General features: G+C 34.1%; 2 protein-coding genes and 1 pseudogene across 4 annotated transcripts in view; 2 read left to right on the top strand and 1 right to left on the bottom strand.

The window, feature by feature from the left end:
* Nucleotides 1-25,740, top strand: part of LOC143253553 (fatty acid CoA ligase Acsl3-like) — a 168,098-nt pseudogene that overhangs the window by 66,159 nt on the left and 76,199 nt on the right. The window lies entirely within an intron of this gene.
* The window catches only part of LOC143253554 (GTPase-activating protein skywalker-like), a 33,201-nt gene continuing 9,897 nt past the window's right edge, over nucleotides 2,437-25,740 (top strand). For both annotated transcript variants that reach the window (XM_076507617.1, XM_076507616.1), the window contains exon 1: nucleotides 2,437-2,945. In XM_076507617.1, coding sequence (XP_076363732.1) covers nucleotides 2,852-2,945 — 94 coding nt within the window. In that variant the 5' untranslated portion in view covers nucleotides 2,437-2,851. The remainder of the gene's footprint in view (nucleotides 2,946-25,740) is intronic.
* LOC143254451 (amine oxidase [flavin-containing] A-like) lies at nucleotides 7,370-23,769 on the bottom strand. Its single transcript, XM_076509636.1, has 5 exons — nucleotides 23,587-23,769; nucleotides 14,033-14,123; nucleotides 10,931-11,025; nucleotides 7,889-8,057; nucleotides 7,370-7,425 (listed from the first exon to the last, which is right to left on the bottom strand). Exons 1-5 carry the CDS (start codon nucleotides 23,602-23,604, stop codon nucleotides 7,370-7,372), a joined length of 429 nt encoding a protein of 142 aa, XP_076365751.1. The 5' UTR covers nucleotides 23,605-23,769.

Genomic DNA, 25,740 nt, shown 5'->3' with positions numbered 1-25,740 from the left:
TTCACAAGCTAGAATAAAAAGGAAAAAGAGATCTTAAGGGGGAGATGGTAGATGGTACATGAAGACAAAGATTCAAAGGAAGGATAAGAAAGGTATGAAGGACCAGGCAAGTCAATGCAATGTTAAGGATGTGCGACTTAAAGCAGGTGGGAAAAAGGAAGGAAAGGACAGGGAAAGACAAAAACAGAAGAAACCTAAAAAAATGGAAGGTCTTAACAAGGCTGCCTAACAGCTAGACACAATCAAAGTAGACAAGTCTTTATCAAACAACCAAGTGAATAATAAGGAAAGAAGAAAATGAAAGGGTGGAAAGAACAGAAACCACATTAAAGTGAACAAAGGCAGACAGTATGCAATTGTCTGTAGTAAATGGACATAAAAGAAATTCAAATGGATCAGGAATGGAAAGATGGGACACAAGAAGTCAGTCTCTGAGCCGAGATGATGGACCTGACAAAAACCATGTGTGAAAACAGAGTGTGGTGACATCTGTGAAATGAGGAATCACTCCATGAAGAGAATCTTGTTAAGAAAAGATAACTGTTCCATCAACAAATTAAAGGAGCTAAGAAAATGTCAAGTTAAGACCACAGAGTGATGACTGTGAACCCATAAAGGAGATCCAGGGTACGCAAGACTTGTAAGTGGTAACTTCTGGCTACGCAACAATAATGTACCATAATCATACACACACACATCCTGCTGAAGCAACATGAAGATAAATGAATCTCTACCAAAGTGAATAATGTGGTGGCACACCAACAGGTGAAAACTCCTGAAGAGTAGAGGGTGGCACATAAAAAAAGAGGGTCTAGATTGTCTTCTCATTCATCAAATTCTTCCTCAGAAACATTACCACATTGAGAAGATGAAAAACTCCCTGGACCAACATATAAATCTATATCTTCCTGTGAAATAAGGCATGCATCACTTCAAAGAAAAGGTTGAACTCATACAAGTAATACTAACAGTACTATTTATTACTGTGACGGGAATTTCCATAGGTGATACACTTTGACTGTAAATTCATGCTGAGACCAAAACAAAAATTGTTGAAACAAGTGAATGCAAACGTAATAAATAAAACTGTTGAAGAAAAACTGAAATGGCAAATGGTAGCAACATGCCTAAATTATGACGTACCAACCGAGAAAGAGGATTAAGCTGGAATAACATGAAACTAACTGCACCATATATAGGTGGCACAATGCTACTGATAGAAAGTAGCCACAAGATATGTATATACTCAAAAATGGCATGAAATTGATGGGATATATAGGAAACCAGAATTATCACACTCTAAATCGCCCTAAACTTTGCATGAACGACATGGTATACTCCACGAAAAGACAACATCAGCTAAATTCTTTGGTCTGATCTATAATCAAAAGTTAATGTTGATTAAACATATTAGTAACATAAAAGCAAAAGTTTGGCAATGTACGAACTATGAAAGGTGTCTAACAGGTAAAAAACATGAAACATTAGCTAACGATATACTCTGCCCATTTATAGAACATTATGTTAAGCTTCGATTAATACAAACACATACACATAAGAAAACTATAAACAATACAGAATGTCATACTTACAGCAATCAACTAAGTACCAAGATCTACATCACCATCCTTTCTACACATACAAATATTGCAGAGTTCTCTAAATTACTTTTTAAAAAGTGGTATGAAAATGACATATTTTGTGATTAGACCATTTTTCTATACTCGACAAAATTATCCCAAAGTAGCCCTCACCATTTAATTTCTATATTAGAAATAAAATATAAATTAAGGCCACTTTTAGCCAAGATTATATCCATACTCGGAGAGTATTGAAAAATAATATTTTATGTACAACATTTTCACAGTAATTAAACTAATTACCAGTGGTGTAGTGGTATGGGAACACACAGGAATGATGTTCCCTCACTTTACTTTTAGTTATTAGTTTTTGTTTTTTTAAAACAGGAACACTTATTTCCTTCACTATGTTAAATGAATCCAACCTGACAAATTTTAAAATTAAAGTTTTGCTCATGCCTAGAGGAAGGAATCATTAACCCTTTCATCAGGTTGTAGGCAAGTTATCAAAGTATAACGAAAGAAATATGGCAAAGTAAGATATGTACGTCTGTTAGTGTTTATCACAAAGTTCCAGATACTTTATAGACAGGCTTTCTACTTCTACGTATTTTTCACTTATTTTCTGTATGTATTATATTGTCATACCGAACATGCTTGCCCTTTCAGCCGTGGGGGTGTGATAATGTGCAGTCAACCCCACTATCTGTTGATAAAAGAGAAGCCCAAGAGTTAGCGGTGGGCAGTGAGACTAGCTAGCTGCCTTCCCTCTTGCCTTACACTGCTAAATTAGGGACGGCTAGCACAGATAGCACTCGTGTAGCTTTGCGGGAAATTCAAAAAACAAACATTGTTAGCAGCTGACTTAGAAAAGCCCCCGCTAGCACAGCAGTATGTCTTCAGGTTTACAACGCTAAAATCAGGGGTTTGATTCCCCTCGTCGGGCTCAGTAGACAGCCCGATGTGGCTTTGCTATAAGAAAATACATGCTAAAACGTGATAATAGATAAAACGAGAATAATTTCACTTTTATAAAAGGATCCTGCTCTTGGAGAGAGACGAGTAAGGTTGTACCTATTCAAGCTCACAAGCTCTACGTGCTCTATTACTTTTTACCTTTTACCAATTTTTCGTGTTGCGACTACTTTCCCTGAGCTACACACCAGTAGATAAGGAGAATAAGGCCATTTGGACAGCAGCACAGCTACAATACCAGTGCTACGAAGTTAAGCGGGCCTACAAGCTTGACTTCATCGAAGCAGCTGCGCGTCATGCCGGCCGGGGAGTCGGAGCGGTCAGACACCGTGACTAATGCAATGGCGTCGACAATCGAGGGAACAAGTCCGTGTTCAATAGGGACTAAAAGTAAGTCTAGTGTTGGTGGCCTTATTCTAGACGATAATGTAAAATTAAAAACACTACTATTTGTTGCAAAGGGAGAACTAAAAGCTAAACTCACTCCAGTAAAATATTCCAATGTTAGAACTAGGAAAAAAGAAAACTCACTAAAGACAATATAACTTCAACTTCAGTGCAGTTAAGACTACGCTAACAGATAATGAAAATCCTACTACTAGTAGCTTAAATATTCAAAACTCCACCCTGGATATTCAAATAAACACAAATTCTGAACGAGACGATGTTATTTCTGGCGACGAAGGCTTCACGCTAGTAAAGACTCGTAGTCAGATAAAACAACTAAAACAAACGCCTACAAATCCAGAAACACACAAAAACCGCACCTAACTTACCTAAAAACGTCATTATTATACAAGGAATACCTGGTAGTTTTAACCAGCCACAACTTTCTAAGGAAATATACAGGTGCAAACCCACGGCAAATATTATGAATATTAAGCGTTCACCTCGCGGCGAGGTCCTTGTTCAAGGACAGGAACCCGCTGCCTTAAATCGATTATTGAATGCATGGCCTTCTGACGCTTTTAAAACAGGACATAACAATACACTTGCCTGGATCTAGACCAACACCCAAATCATTCGTGATCCGGGGGGTGCACTACTCAATAGACATAGATGACATTAAGGATGCATTAAGTGCACAAACCATAAAACACGTTTCCGTAAAACGAATAATTTCAAACATCGCAAAAAAACCAACAAATTTAATTAAAGTAGTAACTGACAATAGCCAAGATATAACCTAGTTAATTAATAATGGTATCACAATGTGGTACCAAAGGTACACGGTATAACAAACTAAAACACCAGCAGTGGTTGTCACACAGTGTTACCAATGCCAAAGGTTTAAACAGGTAGCAGCTACATGTCAAGCAACTGCGCGTTGTGTGGGCTGTGGGGAAAATCACCATATTTCACAATGCACCAAATAAAACCCCAAACCAAAATGCTGCAATTGTGGGGAAGAACATACGGCAAATTATAAAGGATGCCTTAAATACAGATCTATTAAGACACACTTATATGAAATTAAAAATCCAAACACGAACAATCCACCACCACACAAAATCAACGAACCATTACACCTACCTACCACTCCAGCACCAGAAAACACAAACTCTTATGCTGCAGTGGTCAGGAAATCATCACTCAGGCAGGAAAAACCATCACCAAGTAATGAAGATTCACCCACATTAACTCAAGACAAACATCAAACCACGCCAACGAATACTGAAAACGCATTAACAAATGTCATAACTTCCACCTTCTCTGAAATTATGGCAGAATATACAAATCCAAATAATACCAACAGTCTCACAGACATAATTATTAAAATCATTATGAAAAACATCCAACAATCCCTACCGCAAATTTTAACCTACATCATTAACTCCGTTAAACATGGATAAATTCACGGTACTTCACATCAATATCTAGGGTGCTATTGCTTCCAAGAAACATGAGATTGAAGATATAACAAACTCCTTGAAACCGGATATTATTGTAATTAGTGAAACTGCCCTCTTACCTACCATAGACTCAAAATAAAAGGAAACTCCATCATCAGACACGACAGGAAGGATACTAGAGATCCCAGCCGAGGAATTTTATTATTGTACAGAACTGAACTTATAGTTCAGGAACTTAACCTACCTTCCCCCTAACGAATCCTTAGTTATCAACATAAAAACGCATAATAATACTGACGTCACTGTGGCGGGGATTTATTGCTCGCCTAGTAGAGTAATAGATGCAAATCGTTTGCATTCAATATATAATAAAAATCCCAATATAATCATTACAGGATATTTAAATAGTAAACATACAGCATTCAACTGTCGAAGTAAAAACGAAAATGGCAAAATACTTTATCAATTTCTAGCTGAAACTAAGTTGATATTATTAAACGATGCAACACCGACACATATCTCATACGCACAAGTGAAATACTGGACCTATGCCTGTGTTCGTATAATGAGTCGTAAATTTGTAAACTTTCATGTTGGTCACGATTTGGACAGTGACCACCTCCCAGTTTTGTGTATCTTCAATCTCACCCCCCCACTTAAACAAAATTAAAGTTAAAGATAAACTGAATTATAAAAAAGCTAATTGGCCAATTTTTCAAACAATCTTAAATCAGACCTTACCACCTGAAGTACTCCTTATTGCTGCGGACGCTTCCGATATAGATGCGTATAGTCATATAATCTCCGAGTGTCTCGTACATGTAGCCAACAGCTCTATACCGAAACAAAAACACTTCACGACAACTCGCTCATGGCAACCACATCAAGATATAATACACTTAATAAAAGACAGCAGAAAGTTACCCAGACAGTACATACGAAATCGCAACCCCACACTAAAAACTCAGATAAACACTATAAGGAATAAGATAAGACATCTAATCCGACAATAAAAACAAGATAACTGGGACACCTTCTGTTCAGAACTAAATAACAAAACAGATCCAAAACAATTCTGGACACACTTAAAAAGATTTACGAATACAGGAACAACGAACACAAAATACCCACCACTTGAACTAGATTGAGAAACAGCGTACACTAGCATAGAAAAAGCTGAGATCTTTAAAAAACACGTTCAAAACACATCATGAACCATACATGAACAGATACTTCTATAATACAGTCAATAACTTCACTGATCACAACAAAAACGTATACACACCTATATTCCCATTATTACAATCAGAGAAAACAACAGACTGGAGCACTCATCAACTAATGAAAGATATCACAGTAACGGAAGTAGAAACAGCTATCAAAAACACAAAAAACAAAGCTCCTGAAGAAAATGATATCCAAGCTATCCTCCTAAAACACGGCATTTAAAGATTATATGAGAACCTAACAGCCTTATTTAACCTATCACTACCCGCTGGATATATCCCTGTTTCTTGGAAGGAAGCAATAATATCAATGTTCCAGAAAGAAGGAAAGCTAACGAATAAACCAAACAACTACCGCTCAATTAGCTTAACCAGTTGTATCGGCAAAATTTTAGAAAGAATAATTAGTAATCGTCTTTCCATATACTTAGAAGTAAACTCAAAATTACCCGAAATTCAAAACGGATTTCGAAAATACACACAAACTACAGACCACGTGATTAGACTAACAGAATCAATTACAGACAGTTTCAATAAAAATGAATGCACTGCAGCTTGCTTTCTCGACATTGAGAAAGCTTTTGACACAGTGTGGCATAATGGTTTGCGTCACAGATTACAGGAAATAACTTTACCCCAGGGAATTATTCGCTGGCTGTCCAACTTTCTGGAAAACAGAATGTGCAAAGTAGATGTGAATGGGGCTTACTCAGGGTCCTTTTCACTCGAGGCAGGAGTCCCACAAAGAGGGTTAGTTATCCCGATATTTTTTATCATGTATGTGAGTAATATGCCACTGTCAGACCTAAAATTAGGTTTTGCATCACAATTTGCTGACGATGTAGCAGTCTGGAAAAGTGCCCCAACTCCTTTAATAGCAGCAACAAACCTCCAACCAGTCAAGCTAGTTGAGTGCCTAACCACCTGGTCATGCCAGGCCAATATTTTAGGTAACATCTTTTAGTAACTAATACACAAACAAAAGTAGCCAACTCCAAGGAACTCACTATGGACCAAGCTTGGAAGTTCTGTTAATAAGCTATCCAGGAATTCAAAAGTTCAATGTGAGAGAAAAATTATTTCTTTATCGTAACATTTTCAAATGTGTATTTCAATTGTCATTACAATTTGCAGGTACTATTTCTGAAATATGCGTTTTTATGTATTAGTGACGAAATAAATTCTAACCATAGTAACACTTTCAAAACATGTTCCCTCATTTCTTTATGGCTCTGCATGGCCAGGTGGGTTAAGGCGTTTCACTCATAAGCCAAGGGTCACAGGTTCGAATCCCGGTCGCACTTACTCTTTCAGCCGTGGGGGCGTTATAATGTTATGGTCAATCCCACTATTCCTTGGTAAAAAAGTAGCCCAAGAGTTGGTGGTGGGTGGTGATGACTAGCTGCCTTCCCTCTAGTCTTATACTAATAAATTAGGGACGGCTAGTACACATGGCCCTATGAGCGAAATTTAAAAAAAACAAAACACTTCTTTATTTAGCACTGCACCACTGCTAATGACAAATATGTGAAATAAAATTGGAACTGTTCACGGTGGGTGTGACGTAAGAAATACCAAACAATGAGAAAAGGGGTTCCTATTATCAAATATTTTACCCCACGCTAGTACAGTGGTATGCCTTCGGATTTACAATGTTAAAATCAGCGATTCGATTCCCATCGGTGGGCTCAGCAGATAGACCAATGTGGCTTTGCTATAAGAAAACACACACACATCAAATATTTTCTTGATTACCATACCTGCACATGACCACTGGCGTGATCTCTGATCCTTGTCATATTATAATTAAAATAACATTCTACTATAAATTAACAAATGTAGGGGGGAGAAATATGTCCAGGCAAACCTGACTCTCCCATGTTTACAAAGATCTAAATCTCACTGTCAACTGGAGTAACTGGTGAGGAAATATTTTAGTAGTGCTTAGAGGGCAGATGAAAATTAAAATAGCTTCATGTGAGTACCAGTGAGACAATACTGAAATTATAGCGTATCTCATATACTTTCTCAAAATATAAACTTTCAAGAAGTTTTTAATCAAAGATAACACTAACTGTTAAAAACTCTTTGGCTAAAATACAATACATATCTAATTATCCATTTTTTTTTTTTAAAAAAAGGAATGTTTTGATACGTAAAATAGTGCCATCTGTAAAAAACAATAATGTTTTAAAATTCTTTTGAGAGTACCTTGTGCAAAATACATATAACAAAGCCCTAACCGTAAATATACCACAATCAGATATATGAATAAATTTACTTACTTTGCTGTACTGTATGCTTTTCAGGTCAGAAAACACTTTATAGGTCTGAACTCCCAATTCTTTAGCCAGTCGAAGAATGTGGTTTTGGGTTGGACCAACATAGGCGCCTCCCAAGTCAACCCATTCTACAATATCATTCTTGGTAATAGCAGAGAGAAAATTAAAAAGGATGATTTTAACAGTAAATATCCAAATATGATAACTATCACAAACTGTTATAAAGACATTATTTACATTCAGTAGCTTACAGGTTCCAGTTTTACAGTATTGTTACTTACAACGAAGTTATAACGGCATATACAGTTCAATGATTTTATAAAGTAAAGATCAGAACGTACTTTATGAAAATAATGAAAATGGAGTAATTCCCATCCTTGTCATTTTGAACTCGATGTTGAGAATTACCAGATGAATATTTTCCAAATTTCACTGTAAATGATGTCAATATTATTAGTAATAATACACGAGGTACACTGGTGATAAGGTGTTTAAATGTTTGATACCAATAATACTGTTAATACTAAAAACACTGTATGGGTAAAAACTTGAGTATTTAAAAACATAATTAATGTTAAAAACAACGTTTTATTACCATTCGCTTGGCCTACCCTACTACTTCTCAAGCAGAAGAAAGTCACATGATGCAATTACACATGCGTAATAATAGGCTTATTTGAATAAATGTGGATTATTTTATTTATATTTGACTCGGCCCGGCATGGCCAAGCGCGTAAGGCGCGCGGCTCGTAATCTGAGGGTCGCGGGTTCGAGCCCGCGTGGCGCCAAACATGCTCGCCCTCCCAGCCGTGGGGGCGTTATAATGTGACAGTCAATCCCACTTTTCGTTGGTAAAAGAGTAGCCCAAGAGTTGGCGGTGGGTGGTGATGACTAGCAGCCTTCCCTCTAGTCTTACACTGCTAAATTAGGGATGGCTAGCACAGATAGCCCTCGAGTAGCTTTGTGCGAAATTCCAAAACAAACAAATATATTTGACTCTCAGTTATGAAGAAATACGTCTTTCTTAGAAAAGACACGAGAAGTTTTACTTATCTGCTTGAAAACGTGGGATGGTGATTTTAAATATTTCTTTACTCTGTTATTTAATTCTCCAACGAGTTTGCCCTACGAAAAAAATACTCAGTAATTGCATGTAGATATATAAATACATCCAAACAGTGGCATAAGTTTAGCGTTGCTGCAGGTGGCAGAGGGTTGACAAAACAAAGAATTACCCACAAGAGAAATAAATGTATGGGGCCCAATTACTTTTTATCATTCCCCCGACACCTGAAGTGACGGAGATTATGTTCTCACCACGTTTGTGTATGTCATATGGATTTCTCCACAACGCCTGAATAAGTTTGGACAAAAGTCGGTGTACATTTGAACTATAACTCAACTTAGAAGCGATTAGTTATGCAGAATCAAAGTAACGAAAATAAAACTTCTTATCTATTAACATGAAGACCGATTTTTCACATCATGTTGCTCTATAATTTGGTAAAAAATAACCGTATTTTGATGAAACCTGATAAACATATGAAGAATGTTATTTCTCGTCGATAACGACAGACAGTATTTCGTCTTCTTTAAAAGCTTTATATGATTGACGCTTCATAGTGAATATATGCACTTTATCAAAAAACCCTCTAGTTTAATACTGTTCCTCCAGCCTACAGCAGCAATGGCTGTGAGTATTGTAATAAAACTTGGGCAATAATCTAAACGCATCATTGCACATTATGTAGAGTACTAAGTTTATTTGGCAACCTATCAAAAAACCGGCTATGTAACTGTTGATTCTCAAAAGTGTGGTGTATATGGAGCCTCATGCATTCGTACATACATGCGTGCAGGCGTTGGATGTAATGTTTATATGGTAGGCCTAATATATCTATCATAGCGATTAATTACTATTTTTGGAATTGGATTGATGTTATTTATATATGTATAGGGTCCCTGCCCTTTAGAATACGACACTGCTGATAGGACCTTTTTTATTTTATTTTTCTTGTACAACGCGCTCGTTTTTCGGTCGCATTAAACACAGCTGCATAAAACCTTACACAAACGTCTAGCCTGTCTCTTACAGTAGAAATACTTAAACCACAGTTTGAAAAACTCAGTTTCGAGAATTGGATCATAAGTCATATGATTTTCGGTTGCGAATTTTATAGATACTGCTTATGCAGTAACCATCTTTAAAGCCGACTACAAGGGTGACCAAGAAATGATGAAAATTATGGCGATACTAAGCGAAAGTGAGGCGGAAATTGTGTAGCTGCATATTTTATTTAGAAAATATTTAGTTTCAGATAAATTATGTAGCAGAGATGGTCCATCAGAGTCCAGAGTCGACACAGTGGAAGATGGTGACAGAAGGTGTCAAGACCAACCTCCATCAAAAAATAGAGAGAGAAAAGGTATATTAATAATACACAATCAATTTATAAATATTAATTAACACGTTTCATACCTTGTACAGTGTACAAAATTTCGCTAAGAGAAAATCCTGCCAGCTGCCTCAAAACTATATACACGGCTTTAGAACTTAAAACATTATAAAGCTAGTATGCATAGATATTGACACAAATACTATTTTCTCATGTTATAAATACCTATTTTGACTCCATGTTGTGATATGTTTGTTTTGTTGTTTTCTGGTGGGGATCAAATGTTCACTTCCTATCTTGTTTCTAAGTTTAAAATCTATTCTCCCCTTTATAAGTTAGCATTTTAAAATAATATTGTGGATAACACTTCTCAATATTATGGAATGCACGTAGTTTGTGATGAAATTTCATAATTATTTATAACAAATGGCATCAGCCATGCTTTTAAAGAGTAGCTTGAAAATGTACCACATTCACATTTCAAAATGTCATTGGTTATCATTTTTCATCACTTTTTAGATTAGTTATCTGGATGATCTTATAGTAAACGATTTACACAGTACAAATCAAAATTTAATTCATTTTATTTGTAAATAAGAGACAAATAAAAGGCCCTACTCTGACGGTAAAAGTTCGGCCACCCACACGATCACGTGCTTCCAATACAACCACATTTAACCCTTTTTCTGTAAGAAGTTTTGCTGCTGAGAGCCCTGAAAAATTGATAAACAAGAAATTAATTTATAAACACTGAGTTAACACTTTGTATATTACAAACATAATCTTGACTGAATAAGTCTCATTAAAGTTGAGCAATCCCACATAAAGTAATTTTAACAATTAAGAAATGTTTTACCGCTACCTATTCTATAGAACTTGAATTTTACCGTATGCTGATTATATACACAAAAATGTCACAGGAACTACAAGGAACTATTTTATGGCATTTCCCATAATTCCCAAATTAAAAAACATTTTGCTTAGTCTGGACACATGTCTAAGGGGCATTATTTCTAATTTTACAATTTTTCTTTTCATTATATTTGATGAGTTTTCTACAGACAGAAGATTCAAGTAATAAACGTAATAACAGAAAAAAAAAGTTACATTTTCATTTAAGCTATTCTAGTGGTTATGTAAGTGAAATATGATATTTTTGAGACAAAAGTATTTTTAATTTCAAAATAAAGATCACTTTGCTCTCGTACTAGTTAAAAAGAGTCGACAATTTCATAAACAAATATTAATAAAAGTATTTCATTAACAAATCTGAATTGTCATGTGAAAAAGCCTTGTAATGTTTACTAAAAGTCTACTAAATTTTGTGAAGATACACTCGGGCCTGGCATGGCCTAGCGCGTTAAGGCGTGCGCTTCGTAATCTGAGGGTCGTGGGTTCGAATACCCGTCACACCAAACGTGCTTGCCCTTTCAGCTGTGGGGGTGTTATAATGTTACAGTCAATCCCACTATTCGTTGGTAAAAAGAGTAGCCCAAGAGTTGGCGGTGGGTGGTGATGACTAGCTGCCTTCCCTTTAGTCTTACACAGCTAAATTAGGGACGGCTAGCACAGATAGCCCTCGAGTAGCTTTGTGCGAAATTCCAAAAACAAACAAACAAGAAGATACACTTAATATATTAGAAGTTACTAGTACGTAAACTGTAACGAGTACTAATTGTTATGAGTCAGGTCCGATGGGCCAAGGCAGTGACTGTATATTTAAACAAAATGTTTGCAGTATTCATAAATAAGACCTTTTGAGTGAAAGTTATAAGGAGTTTATATAGTTTTAATAGTGTTATTCTGCTCGATCTAGTGTCGACAAGATATCTTGTTCATGAACGGACTTAAGTCTAAATTTCTGGTGAGGTAAAAGGGATGGAGGGTCTATTCAAATGAATATCGTACACCAAGCGAAAGCAAATTGAAGCCGGCCAGGCTTACCTTTTAATCCACTCCAACTCTTATTAGCCAGAAAGCGTTACACTATTTAATAGTGCTATCCAGTTAGCTTCTTTCATTTCTATGTTTCTGTTAGATGTAAAATTTGTCTCTATACCCATCAGTTTAATGTCTTCAATAGAATGTCCAGGATGTTAGTGTTTTGTGACCGAAAGTTCTTTGTTTGTTGAATTGTGGTTTATAAAACGTTCCCGCATGTTGTTGTGTTTTGGTTGGATTCACACGTTGGAAATTGCATTTTCTACATTGGATTAAATAAATAACAATTTTTGTAGAGCAAGTTATAAGTTTAACGATTTTTAATTGCTTTTAGTTGTCTTTATCGGTTTGTTTGTTTGAAGCACAAAGCAACGCAATGAGCGATGAGCCCTGCCCACGATGGGTATTGAAATTCGAATTATAGCGTTGTAAGTCCACAGATATGCCGCTGCGCCACTGGGGGCGTCTATATCGAAAAATTTGTCCATTTCCGGCATGAACTTACAGATTTGACATTGCTATTGCAAAGACAACTTCTACCTCATATAAATTTAACGTTTACGTTAGTGTGAATACAAAGCTTTATTTTTTCCTGAAAGAAACGACAGGAACTTCCAGACAAAATAAATATACAGGAACATTTATATAAGACCATTCCGCGACCTTCAGATTACGAATCGAGCGCCATGGCCACCTGGTGGTCTAACTGAAAAGAACAGCGATATCGTAGCTTCTTGATTACTACTTGTAATTTTTGTATATTATTGTTTGATACTCTGCTAATGGTTTGTTTTGTTTTGAATTTCGCGCAAAGCTACTCGAAGGCTATCTGCGCTAGCTGTCCCTAATTTTGCAGCGTAAGACTAGAGGAAAGGCAGCTAGTCATTACCACCCTACGCCAACTCTTGGGCTATTCTTTTACCAACGAATAGTGGGATTGATCATCACATTATAATACCCCCACGGCTGAAAGGGTGAGCATGTTTGGTGTGACGGGGATTCGAACCCGCGACTATCGGACTCTACCAATGTACTTGCTATATATTTATACCTCAATTCAGTTATACTAATATCAAATTATTATTAGAGTTGTATAAAATGGTGATTAAAATTTTGTCGAGAAATATCATTACACACTTTTTGTAACTTCTAATAGTAAATCAGTGGCGAAAGTTTTTTCTTGATAGTGTTCAACTTTACAACTTCCACCCTGTTCTAATTTACACGCGGCGAGTTAAAAGGTTGGGTGACACAGTATCACGTGTGATGGTATTTCACTTCTCCACCGAGGAAACTAAGCAAATAATTTCAGTCTAATTATAACTATAAAAGTATGAGTTATATAACACCAATCATGGGGTTAGGCCTTCCTTTAGTATTGAATTACAATTAATCATCTGTCATATAAAGTAAACTGTTCTCTAAGCCTCTCACAGATCTGACTGCTCCAATTGAATAAAGAAAGAAAGTCAATTAAAGTTAGTTTTTAAAAAAAACAACAACTTTATTTTTAAACAAACATTTGCAGTTTTTAGTATATGAAAATAATCTTGTAATTGTTTCCCTCTGTTAATATGAACAGTTTTTCTACTCCTTATATATCATAACAAAAACGTTTGGAAATATCACTGTCGTTACTTAACATTTGGTTATGAATGTGAAAACAAAAAAATTTTATAGTACGCAGAACATAAATCATTTTGTGTGCAGTCACATTATAATTTTATAGTGTCAGAACTGAAGTGAAAATATAACTAAAATAAACACATAATTACGAACCACTCAGTCCGGCTCCTACGATGATAACATCGGTTTCATTTCCTTCTGAAGTCCCAATCATTCCACTTTTCATAGACATCTGAAGTGGTATCTGACGTTTGTAATAAATGCATTAGAATACTGAGTCTGCGCTATATATACGTATACCCTCTCAGAAAAACAGAGCCTGCATGGGGTCGAGGGTATATAACCAGCTTTAGACTGAAAACTGTATCTGGTGGAGTTACGTTTATCGAGGTCGTTTAGATTACTCCTAAAGAATATCATTCTTTCTATTCTCAAGACAGCTGCAATGGGTATTAAAACTTTAATTAGGATAAAGTACAGAAAAACGTTTCGACCTGAAGATGACCCAAGAAGGCGGAAACGTTATTCTGTACTTTATTTTAAATAAAGTTTAATACCAACACCAGCCGTCTTGAGAATACTATTTTACTTCGTGTTTCTCTTCAGCACGAATATTGTTCTTTGTTTGGTTTGTTTTGAATTTGCGCAAAGCTTCGAGGGCTATCTGCGCTAGCCGTCCCTAATTTAGGAGTGTAAGACTAGAGGGAAGGCAACTACTCATCACCACCCACCGCCAACTCGTGGGCTACTCTTCTACCAACGAATAGTGGGATTGACTCTCACATTATAACTTCATTACGGCTGAAAGAACGAGCAATTTTGGTGTGACGGATATTTGAACCCACGACCCTCAGATTACGAGTCGAGTACCTTAACCACCTAGCCATGTCAAGCTCTTTGCTTTTTTATAAAGTGACTTTATTTTTACTGTGGAAAATATCAAATTACCAATTATCTCTTAATAATACCCAAATTTATCAAAATATTCGTACATACAACTGTATGTAAAATGAAAGACGAATAGATCATTTGATTGTTTACAAGCGATGCATGATGGGAATTTATGAAAGTTTTTTTTCGCAATATGCCAGCGTCAGTAAGAAATTGTTTGTTGTAAATTTCACGAAAGCTAAATGAGAGATATCTGCTCTAGCCTTCCCTAATTTATGCTTCAAGAGAAAACTACAAAACTATTGTGAAAGAATTATGTTCATTCAAGCTACTTCGTTATATTCTCTGTAAGAAAATTTTCTCATTCGGAATTCCTTAATAAAGTGGTAAGCCAACTTTCAGAAATAAAACAGTAACATATAAATATTCAAAATAAATCCAAGATATTTTCATCCTGTTTAAGAGTTATCTCCTTGTAGAGGAAATAAACTATCAAACTGTGATAATAATCCGTGATGACGAGAAAACCCACTTGCAGAGAAAAATATATATGTAAAAACGGCTGGTAAGGATAGAGAAAATTGTATGTAGAGGAAGAAACAACGTTTCGACCTTCTTCAATCATCGTCAGGTTCAGGTTGTTCGCTCCTTCACCTAAAATTTTCTCTATTCATACCACCCGTTTTATATATACATATTAAACTGCCAAACTCTTCAACATACAAGTGAAAACTGTTAAACATTCGTCCTAAGAGAGTTATTTTCAAGCACAGTGAAATAGGAAACTGACGAATCACTTTTATATAAAGAAAACAAATGATTCCATTCATGTTACAGGAGGAACTGTACAGTGTCAGTCTTAGTGGTAAGCAACCTTAAGCAACGTACTGTGGAATCCGAAAAACTGCAAACTAGGACAAGAAGGGTGTGTTTCAACAGGCATGTTTACATAAGTGAACAACTACAAGAGCGTATCTTTTCACAGCTGTATATGTGTCTTTAACTATACTGGAAAATTTACACAAGTAAACAAATAAAAACTATATCTTTTCATACTTGTTTACGTGTCTTTAGCTACACTGGGAGGTTTACATAAATATGTGTCTTTAACTGTATTGGCAGGTTTACATCAGTAACCAAATAAAACTGTATTGTTTTTCACAGTTGTATACGTGTCTTTAACGATACTGTTAGGCTTACATGAGTAAACGAATAAATCTTTACATCTTTTCACACTTGTCTACGTATCTTTAACTGGACTGAAAGGTTTAAATAAGTAAACAAATAAAACTGTACACCTTTTCATAATGTTATGTTTGCCTTTTACTATACTGGCAGGTTTACATAAGTAAACAAATAAAACTGTATTGTTTTTCACAGTTGTATATGTATCTCTAACTGTACTGGTAGGTTTACATAAATAAACATATAAAAATGTACATCTTTTCACAGTTGTATATTTGCCTTTTACTATACTGGCAGGTTTACATAAGTAAACAAATAAAACTATACATCTTTTCACAGTTGTTTCTGTGTCTTTAACTGTACTGGTAGGTTAACATAAGTAAACGAATAAAACTGTATAGCTTTTGACAGTTGTATATGTTTCTAACTCTATTGGTAGGTTTACATAGGGAAACAAATAAAACTATATTTTTTCACAGTTGTATATGTGTCTTTAACTGTACTGGTAGGTTTACATGAGTAAACGAATTAATCTGTACATCTGTTCACAGTTGAATATGTGTCTAACTATTATGGTAGGTTTACATGAGAAAACGAATAAATCCGTACATCTTTTTAGAGTTGTATACGTATCTTTAACTGGACTGATAGGTTTACATAAGTAAAGAAATAAAACTGTGCATCTCTCCACAGTAGTATATATGTCTTTAACTGTACCGAAAGGTTTACATAAGTAAACAAATAAAACTGTATACTTTTTCTCAGTTGTATATATGTTTTTAACTGCATCTCTCCACAGTAGTATATATGTCTTTAACTGTACCGAAAGGTTTACATAAGTAAACAAATAAAACTGTATACTTTTCTCAGTTGTATATATGTTTTTAACTGTACTGGTAGTTTACATAAATAAACAAATCAACCTGTATATTTTTTCTCAGTTGTGTATGTGTGTTTAAGTATACTGCTAGGTTTACATAAGTAAACAAATAAAACTGTACATCTTTTCACGGTTGTATATATGTCTTTAACTGTACTGTTATGTTTACATGAGTGAACAAATAAAACTGTATATTTCTTTACAGTTGTATATGTGTCTTTAACTGTACTGATAGTTTTACATCAGTAAAGAAATAAAATTGTATGTCTTTTCACAGTAATGTACGTGTCTTTAACTGTAATGGTAGGTTTACATAAGTAAAGAATTAAAACTCTACATCTTTTTACTGTTGGATATGTGTCTTTAACTGTACTGGAAGGTTTACACAAGTAAACAAATAAAACTGTCCATCTTTTCACGCTTGTATATGTGTCTTTTAATATACTGCTAGGTTTATATAAGTAAACAAATAGAACTGTACATTTTTTCACAGTTGTACATGTGTCTTTAACTGTACTGGTAGGTTTACATAAATAAACAAATGAAACTGTACATCTTTTCACAGTTCTATACGTGTCTTTAACTGTAGTGGTTGGTTTACAAAAGTAAACAAATAAAACTGCATGTCTTTTCACTGTAGTATACGTGTCTTTAACGATACTGATAGGTTTACATGAGTAAACGAATAAATCTGTACATCTTTTCACACTTGTATACGTATCTTTAACTGGACTGATATGTTTACATCAGTAAAGAAATAAAACTGTACATCTCTCTACAGTAGTATATATGTCTTTAACTGCACTGAAAGGTTTACATAAATAAACAAATGAAACTGTACATCTTTTCACTGTTGAATATGTGTCTAACTACACTGGTAGGTTTACATAAGTAAACAAATAAAATTGTACATCTTTCCACAGTAGTATATATGTCTTTAACTTTTCTGAAAGGTTTACATAAGTAAACAAATAAAACTGTATATCTCTTCACAGTTGTATATTTTCCTTTTACTATACTATAAACAAAAGGTGTATAGCTTTTGACAGTAGTATACGTGTATTTAATTATACTTGTAAACTTACATGAATAAACGAATAAATCTTTACATCTTTTCACGGTTGTATATATGTCTTTAACTGTACTGGTAGGTTTACATAAGTAAACGAATAAAACTTTATTGTTTTTCACAGTTGTATACGTGTCTTTAATTGTTCTGGTAGATTTACATAAATAAACAAATGAAATCGTACATCTTTTCACAGTTGAAAATGAGTCTAACTATACTGGTAGGTTTACATAAGTAAACAAATAAAACTGTACATCTTTTCACAGTTGTATACGTGTCTTTTACTGTACTGAAAGGTTTACATAAGTAAACAAATAAAACTGTATATTTTTTCGCAGTTGTATATTTTCCTTTTACTATATTGGCAGGTTTACATAAGTAAACAAGTAAAACGGTATTTTTTCACAGTTGTATACGTATCTTTAACTGGACTGATAGGTTTACAAAAGTAAACAAATAAAACTGTTTGTCTTTTCACTGTAGTATACGTGTCTTTAACGATACTGTTAGGCTTACATGAGTAAACGAATAAATCTGTACATCTTTTCACAGTTGTATACGTATATTTAACTGGACTGATAGGTTTACATAAGTAAAGAAATAAAACTGTACATCTTTCCACAGTAGTATATATGTCTTTAACTGTACTGGTAGGTTTACATAAGTAAACAAATAAAACTGTAGATCTTTTCACAGTTGTGAATATGTGTCTAACTATATTGGTAGGTTTACATGAGTAAACGAATTAATCTGTACATCTTTTCACAGTTCTTTCTGTGTCTTTAACTGTACTGGTACGTTTACATAAGTAAACGAATAAAACTGTACATTTTTTCACAGTTGTATATATGTCTTTAACTGTACTGGTACGTTTACATAGGTAAACAAATAAAACTGTATTGTTTTTCACAGTTGTATATGTATCTTTAACTGTACTTGTAGGTTTACATAAATAAACAAATACAAATGTACATCTTTTCACACTTGTATATGTGTCTTCAACTGTTCTGGTAGGTTTACATAAGTAAACGAATAAAACTGTACATCTTTTCACTGTTGTATATATGTCTTTAACTGTACTGAAAGGTTTACATGAGTAAACGAATAAAACTGTTTATCTTTTCACTGTTGTATATTTGCCTTTTACTACACTGGTAAATTTACATAAGTAAACAAATAAAACTGTACATATTCTCACACTTGTATACGTGTCTTTAACTATACTGGTAGGCTTGCATAAATAAACGAAGAAAACTGTATATTTTTTCACAGTTGCATATGTGTCTTTAACTGTACTGAAAGGTTTACATAAGTAAACAAATAAAACTGTACACCTTTTTACAGTTGAATATGTGTCTTTAACTGTACTGGTGGGTTTACATAAGGAAACAAATAAAAATGTATATCATTCCAGAGTTGCTTACGTGTCTTTAACAATACTGGTTGGTTTACATACGAAAACAAATAAAGCTGTATAGCTTTTGACAGTAGTATACGTGTATTTAATTATACTTGTAAACTTACATGAATAAACGAATAAAACTTTACATCTTTTCACGGTTGTATATGTGTCTTTAACTGTACTGGTGGGTTTACATAAGGAAACAAATAAAAATGTATATCATTCCAGAGTTGCTTACGTGTCTTTAACAATACTGGTTGGTTTACATACGAAAACAAATAAAGCTGTATAGCTTTTGACAGTAGTATTCGTGTATTTAATTATACTTGTAAACTTACATGAATAAACGAATAAAACTTTACATCTTTTCACGGTTGTATATATGTCTTTAACTGTACTGGTAGGTTTACATAAGTAAACGAATAAAACTTTATTGTTTTTCACAGTTGTATACGTGTCTTTAATTGTTCTGGTAGATTTACATAAATAAACAAATGAAATCGTACATCTTTTCACAGTTCAATATGAGTCTAACTATACTGGTAGGTTTACATAAGTAAACAAATAAAACTTTACATCTTTTCACAGTTGTATACGTGTCTTTAACTGGACTGGTAGGTTTACATAAGTAAACAAATAAAACTGTAGATCTTTTCACAGTTGTATATGTGTCTTTAACTGTACTGGTAGGTTTACATAAGCAAACAAATAAAACTGTACATTATTTCACAGTTGAATATGTGTCTTTAATTGTACTGGTGGGTTTACATAAGGTAACAAATAAAAATGTATATCTTTTCACAGTAGTATACGTGTCTTTAATTATACTGGTAGGCTTGCATGAGTAAACGAATAAAACTGTATAGTTTTCACACTTGTATATGTATATTTAACTGTACTGCTAGGTTCATAAAAGTAAACAAATTAAACTGTATTTTTTCACACTTGTATATTTATCTTTTTCTCTACTGTTATGTTTACATGAGTGAACAAATAAATCTGTATATTTCTTTACAGTTGTATATGTGTTTTTAACTGTACTGATAGTTTTATATACGTAAAGAAATAAAATTGTATATCTTTTCACAGTAGTGTTCGTGTCTTTGACTATAATGGTAGATTTACATAAGTAAAGAATAAACACTCTACATCTTTTTACTGTTGGATATGTGTCTTTAACTGTACTGGAAGGTTTTCATAAGTAAACAAAGAAAACTATATATTTTTTCACAGTTGAATATGTGTCTTTAATTGTACTGGTATATTTACATTTGTAAACAAATAAAACTGTATATTTTTTTACAGTTCTATAAGTGGTTTTACTTGTACTGGTAGGTTTACATTACTGAACAAATAAAACTGTATGTCTTCTCACACTTGTATATGTGTCTTTGACGATACTGGTAGGCTTACATGTGTAAACGAATGAATCTGTACATTTTTTCACAGTTGTATACGTGTCTTTAACTGTACTGCTAGGTTTGTATAAGTAAACAAATTAAACTGTATTTTTTCATACTTGTGTATTTATCTTTTTCTGTACTGTTATGTTTACATGAGTGAACAAATAAAACTGTATATTTCTTTACAGTTGTATATGTGTCTTTAACTGTAATGGTAGGTTTACATAAGTAAAGAATTAAAACTCTACATCTTTTAACTGTTGAATATGTGTCTTTAACTGTACTGGAAGGTTTACATAAGGAATGAAATAAAACTGTCCATCTTTTCACGCTTGTATATGTGTCTTTTAATATACTGCTAGGTTTACATAAGTAAACAATTAAAACTGTATATCTTTTCACAGTAATATACGTGTCTTTATTTGTACTGGTAGGTTTAAATAAGTAAACAAATAAAACTGTACATCTTTTCACAGTTGTATATGTGTCATTAATTGTACTGGTAGGTTTACATAAGTAAACAATTAAAACTGTATATCTTTTCACAGTAGTATACGTGTCTGTAATTATACTGGTAGGCTTACATAAGTAAACGAATAAAATTTTTAATTTTTTCACAGTTGTATATTTGTCAAATAAACAAATAAACCAGTATGTGTTTCCCAGTAGTATATTCGTTTTTATTTATTGTGGAAGATTTATGTTCCATCTGCTCGGTTGAAGAAAAGGCTTTCAATGAAGAGCACTATTCAAAGGAACAGTTACCACAAATCATTCTTTTAAGTCAGGCTAACAGGGCTCAGGGTGGGTAGCTGTAAGTATTCGGATTTACCAAGCTAAAATCAGGGGCTCGACTTTCGTTGGTGGATACAGCAGATAGCACGACTTGTCTTTGCTATTTGAGAAAAATACACAGAGAGAAACTAACAGTCTTAATGCAGTATCTACAATGTTTTGGTTACCTACACCAATGATCATTTGAAAGAGTTATATACAAGTGAAATATATCTCTTGTACAAGTTTCTCTGTGACCTACCGCCCTTAAAGTGAGCATATTGCCAGTCTAGGAAGCCGAAAGTAATTAGATAAAGAAATTCACTCTGAAAGATTTATTAGGCTTAATGCTAATGTCACATGACAAATATAATTAATTGTAATCATATTTGACTACTGTGTAAAATGTTTCGCACCTGAACAATACATTATCTTATCTTATAGTTGGCAAAGAAGTAATAATAGCAAAATTTGACACCAAGAGTATTTTATAACGTAGCTTTAATAATAAAGTTTTCTTTGAAACTTAGAAACAGTGAATATAGTGTATCTATTTGTATAAACTACGAAATAAAAGTGGGGACATTATTGCTACATTTGTCTCTAATAATTTTCTCTTTTATTCTGATGGTTTCTGTTTGCTGTTTCTTATAACCATGGCAATAAACATCTTCCTTTTTTTTTGTAACCACCGCAATAAACATTTTCCTTTTTCTTTTAACCACTGCAGCATAAACATTGTTTGTTTGTTTTGTTTTTAAATTTCGCACAAAGCTTCTCGAGGGCTATCTGTGCTAGCCGTCCCTAATTTAGCAGTGTAAGACTAGAGGGAAGGCAGCTAGTCATCACCACCCACTGCCAACTCTTGGGCTACTCTTTTACCAACGAATAGTGGGATTGACAGTCACATTATAACGTCCCCACGGCTGGGAGGGCGAGCATGTTTGGCGCGACGCGGGCGCGAACCCGCGACCCTCGGATTACGAGTCGCACGCCTTTCGCGCTAGGCCATGCCAGGCCTCCAGCATAAACATATTTCAGTATATTGTAATTGTTGTGATTAACATTTGTTCAGCTACTAGGTGTATATTTATTTACTAGTCTAGAATATCTACTTACTTTTTAAATATGAGTATTACACATTTGTTTTCTAATAAACCGCTAGAAATTAATAATATTTATATATTATTTATAGTTTGGTTTGTTTGGAATTTTGCGCAAAGCTACACAAGGGCTGTCTGCGCTAGCTGTTCCTAACTCAGTAGTGTAAGACTGGAGGGAAGGAAGCTAATAATCACCACCCACCGTCAACTCTTGAGCTATTCTTTTACTAACGAATAGTGGGATTGACTGTCACATTATAACGCCCCCACCACGACTCTCAGATTACGAATCGAGTGCCTTAACCACCTGACCATGCTGGGCCTAAATTATTTATAGCACAAATACATTCTACTTAAAAAGTGTCTGGTTTCACCATGCTCCGATTAAACACTACCGTTTCTCGTTTCGTCTAATTGGAATGTCTGTTTCCTCAGTTCCACGATGGGGCATTCGTGGTGCGATTCTCTGCGGTGGACACAACTCTCTACCTAATATGTGTTTGTTCTCAAACAAACAGACAAACTATTTTTTGTTAGTATACATCCGGTTTCCAGTTAGAAGTTGAGTGATTAGAGATTCGTTTTATTTTGAAGTATGTTATAGACTTTTGGTAATTTTTTTTTTTTTTTTGCGTTGCAAGTTAATTAGTCTTTTTGTTTTGTTTGTTCTTAAGTTTTTGGGCAAGTGTAGCATGGTGATATCCAAAATATTAAGCGTTAAAACGTAAATACCATTTTGTATTGTACTTGCTTGCACTATTAGACTATATGTATGTTTGTTTCTACTTAAAATAAAAGCAGTATTTCGACTACAGTTGTCACCAGTTGTGGTATACATATAGTTGAGTTTGTTTGCGTGATGAGATTACTAATGGTAAACGTTGATGTAACAATATAATGTTAAAATACTTAACAATACGATAATATTGTAGGTTTCATTAGTATCTTAGGCATATAGAAACTATACAGGTCTTTAGATCTTCATAAAATGTATACTTACAAGTTGTTTTTGCGACATTTCAAGAAATGACGTAGTTTCTTCAGCTAAATTTAATGGTCTGAAATAATCACAAATGTTATAGATGGCACTGTTATTATGTGCCCGATGAAACGGGTCAAGAATTTAGTACACAACATATTTAATTGCAGTTCATGTGAAGCTAAACTAATTTTATGCCAAGGATCAGGAGATGTAACAACATTTGAAGGTCACACTACAGGGTGGCCCGTGAGTTTCTACCCATTCATATATCCCATGTTTCCCGTGTGCCTGTGTGGTGTCACCAGTATTTTTGCACTCATGTACCTACGTACTTGTCACAATACGCTCTTCAAGTGTAAATTGGCTTACATCGTAGATATTTCTCTGAAAAAAGAAACAAATTTATAATACATGCGTGATTGAATATAACATAATAACATATGGATGGGTAGGGACTTACGGGCCACCCTGTAGTTTTGGAGAATAACCTGCTATCTCGGTTCATTTTTTTTAAACAAAGGGTATAAAATATGTTTTGTTTTCTTGTTAAAATATGATACAAAAAGTTGTTCGTCTTTTTTGTATGTGGAGGCTCTCCTGTGCATATAAAAATAACTTTCAAGGTTAAGTTTCATAATCGTGTCAACCAAACATGATAGTGGAAAAATACAACTTCAACAAGCAATATAAATATAATTTATACAATAAAAAAAATAATTGTATTTACTTAGCAAAGTATAGTTTTTATTCATGGAAAAGAAACGTTCAAGTATAATTATACCATAATTTAATGCAGGAAAAGCAAACGTGTCTTTCAATTATTTCAAGTCGAGCATCGTCAGGTAGTCAGGGTGCCTAAATCGAAATATGAGGGGCGAGGGTTCGAATCCCCATCACACCAAACATCCTCGCCCTTTCATGCGCGGAGGTGTAATGATGTGACGTTCAATCCCAAAATTCGTAGATAAAATAGTGGCCCTTTGAACAATCATAGGTAAGAATCTGAAGCATGCTCAACATATTAAGGCGTGCGACTCATAATCTGAGGGTCGCGGGTTTGCATCCCTGTCGCGCTAAACATGCTCGCCCTCCCAGCCGTAGGGGTGTATAATTTGACGACCAATCCCACTATTCGTTGGTAAAAGAGTAGCCCAGGAGTTCGCGGTGGGTGGTGATGACTAGCTGCCTTCCCTCTAGTCTTTGGGTTAGTAATAAAAACCTTATGTCCCAAGTGTTTGTTTATTCCTTTGATTTGGTTTTGATACTGATATAAAGGTGTTAAAATAATTTAATGTTACATGCTAATATATTTTATATATATATATATATATATATATGTTATTAACGATCTGTTCAAGTTTTAACAAAATCGTTGATATTGTTTTTCAATTTGATTTCTTCATAAGATGTCGCTTTAGTTAAATTGTGGAAAGGCGTTTTTGGTTGAGATTGTAAACAATAATGTGTGTTACTCTGGTAATTTGTTATTAATTATTTTCATTTTTATTTGATCTAGATGTGAACGTTTTGTCATTAACAAAGAGTGCTTTTATTGTAATTAATTACAAATCAAAAGTTGAAAGCCTCGCGTTAAGTCTAACTTTTAATGAAGTCAATCGGAGTTTCGACAAGTTTGTGAATATTGTACATGGAGAGGAGGAACTGGAAGCTAAAATACGCTTATATTGTTACAGTCTTAATTTGCAAATTTTTAAACATACTCAAACAGATATATTCGTAAAGGGCCGAAAGTAACACAAACAAAAACATTGATTTTATGCATGTTATTTAAACTTAATTTCAAATTCAATTTACATTTAAAAGTAACTTAAGACCTAAATAAATACCTATAACTTGACAAATTTTAAACTTCATATACACTACTTATGATAGGGTTGGCATCAAAGTAGTGAATTTCTGTTTCATTTATTGAAATGGTATTACATGAAGACAAGCTGTAAATGCTTATTGAATATTACACTAGGGATGTGGGTAGCATTGGATATGCAAGTTAGACTTTACCAGTTAATTTTTGTAATTAATGAAGATGTAAATAAAATAGTATATTTACATGAACTATTCTGGTTTTGTAATTTTTATTTTAGGTATGAGTCTCAATTTTAAAAACTTAACCTCCAGTTAAGAGGTAGGGTCTGACATGCTAGTTATGTT

This window comes from Tachypleus tridentatus, chromosome 6, assembly GCF_004210375.1.
Source record: "Tachypleus tridentatus isolate NWPU-2018 chromosome 6, ASM421037v1, whole genome shotgun sequence".
NCBI lineage: Eukaryota > Metazoa > Arthropoda > Merostomata > Xiphosura > Limulidae > Tachypleus > Tachypleus tridentatus.
This window is presented reverse-complemented; position numbering and strand designations above follow the sequence as displayed.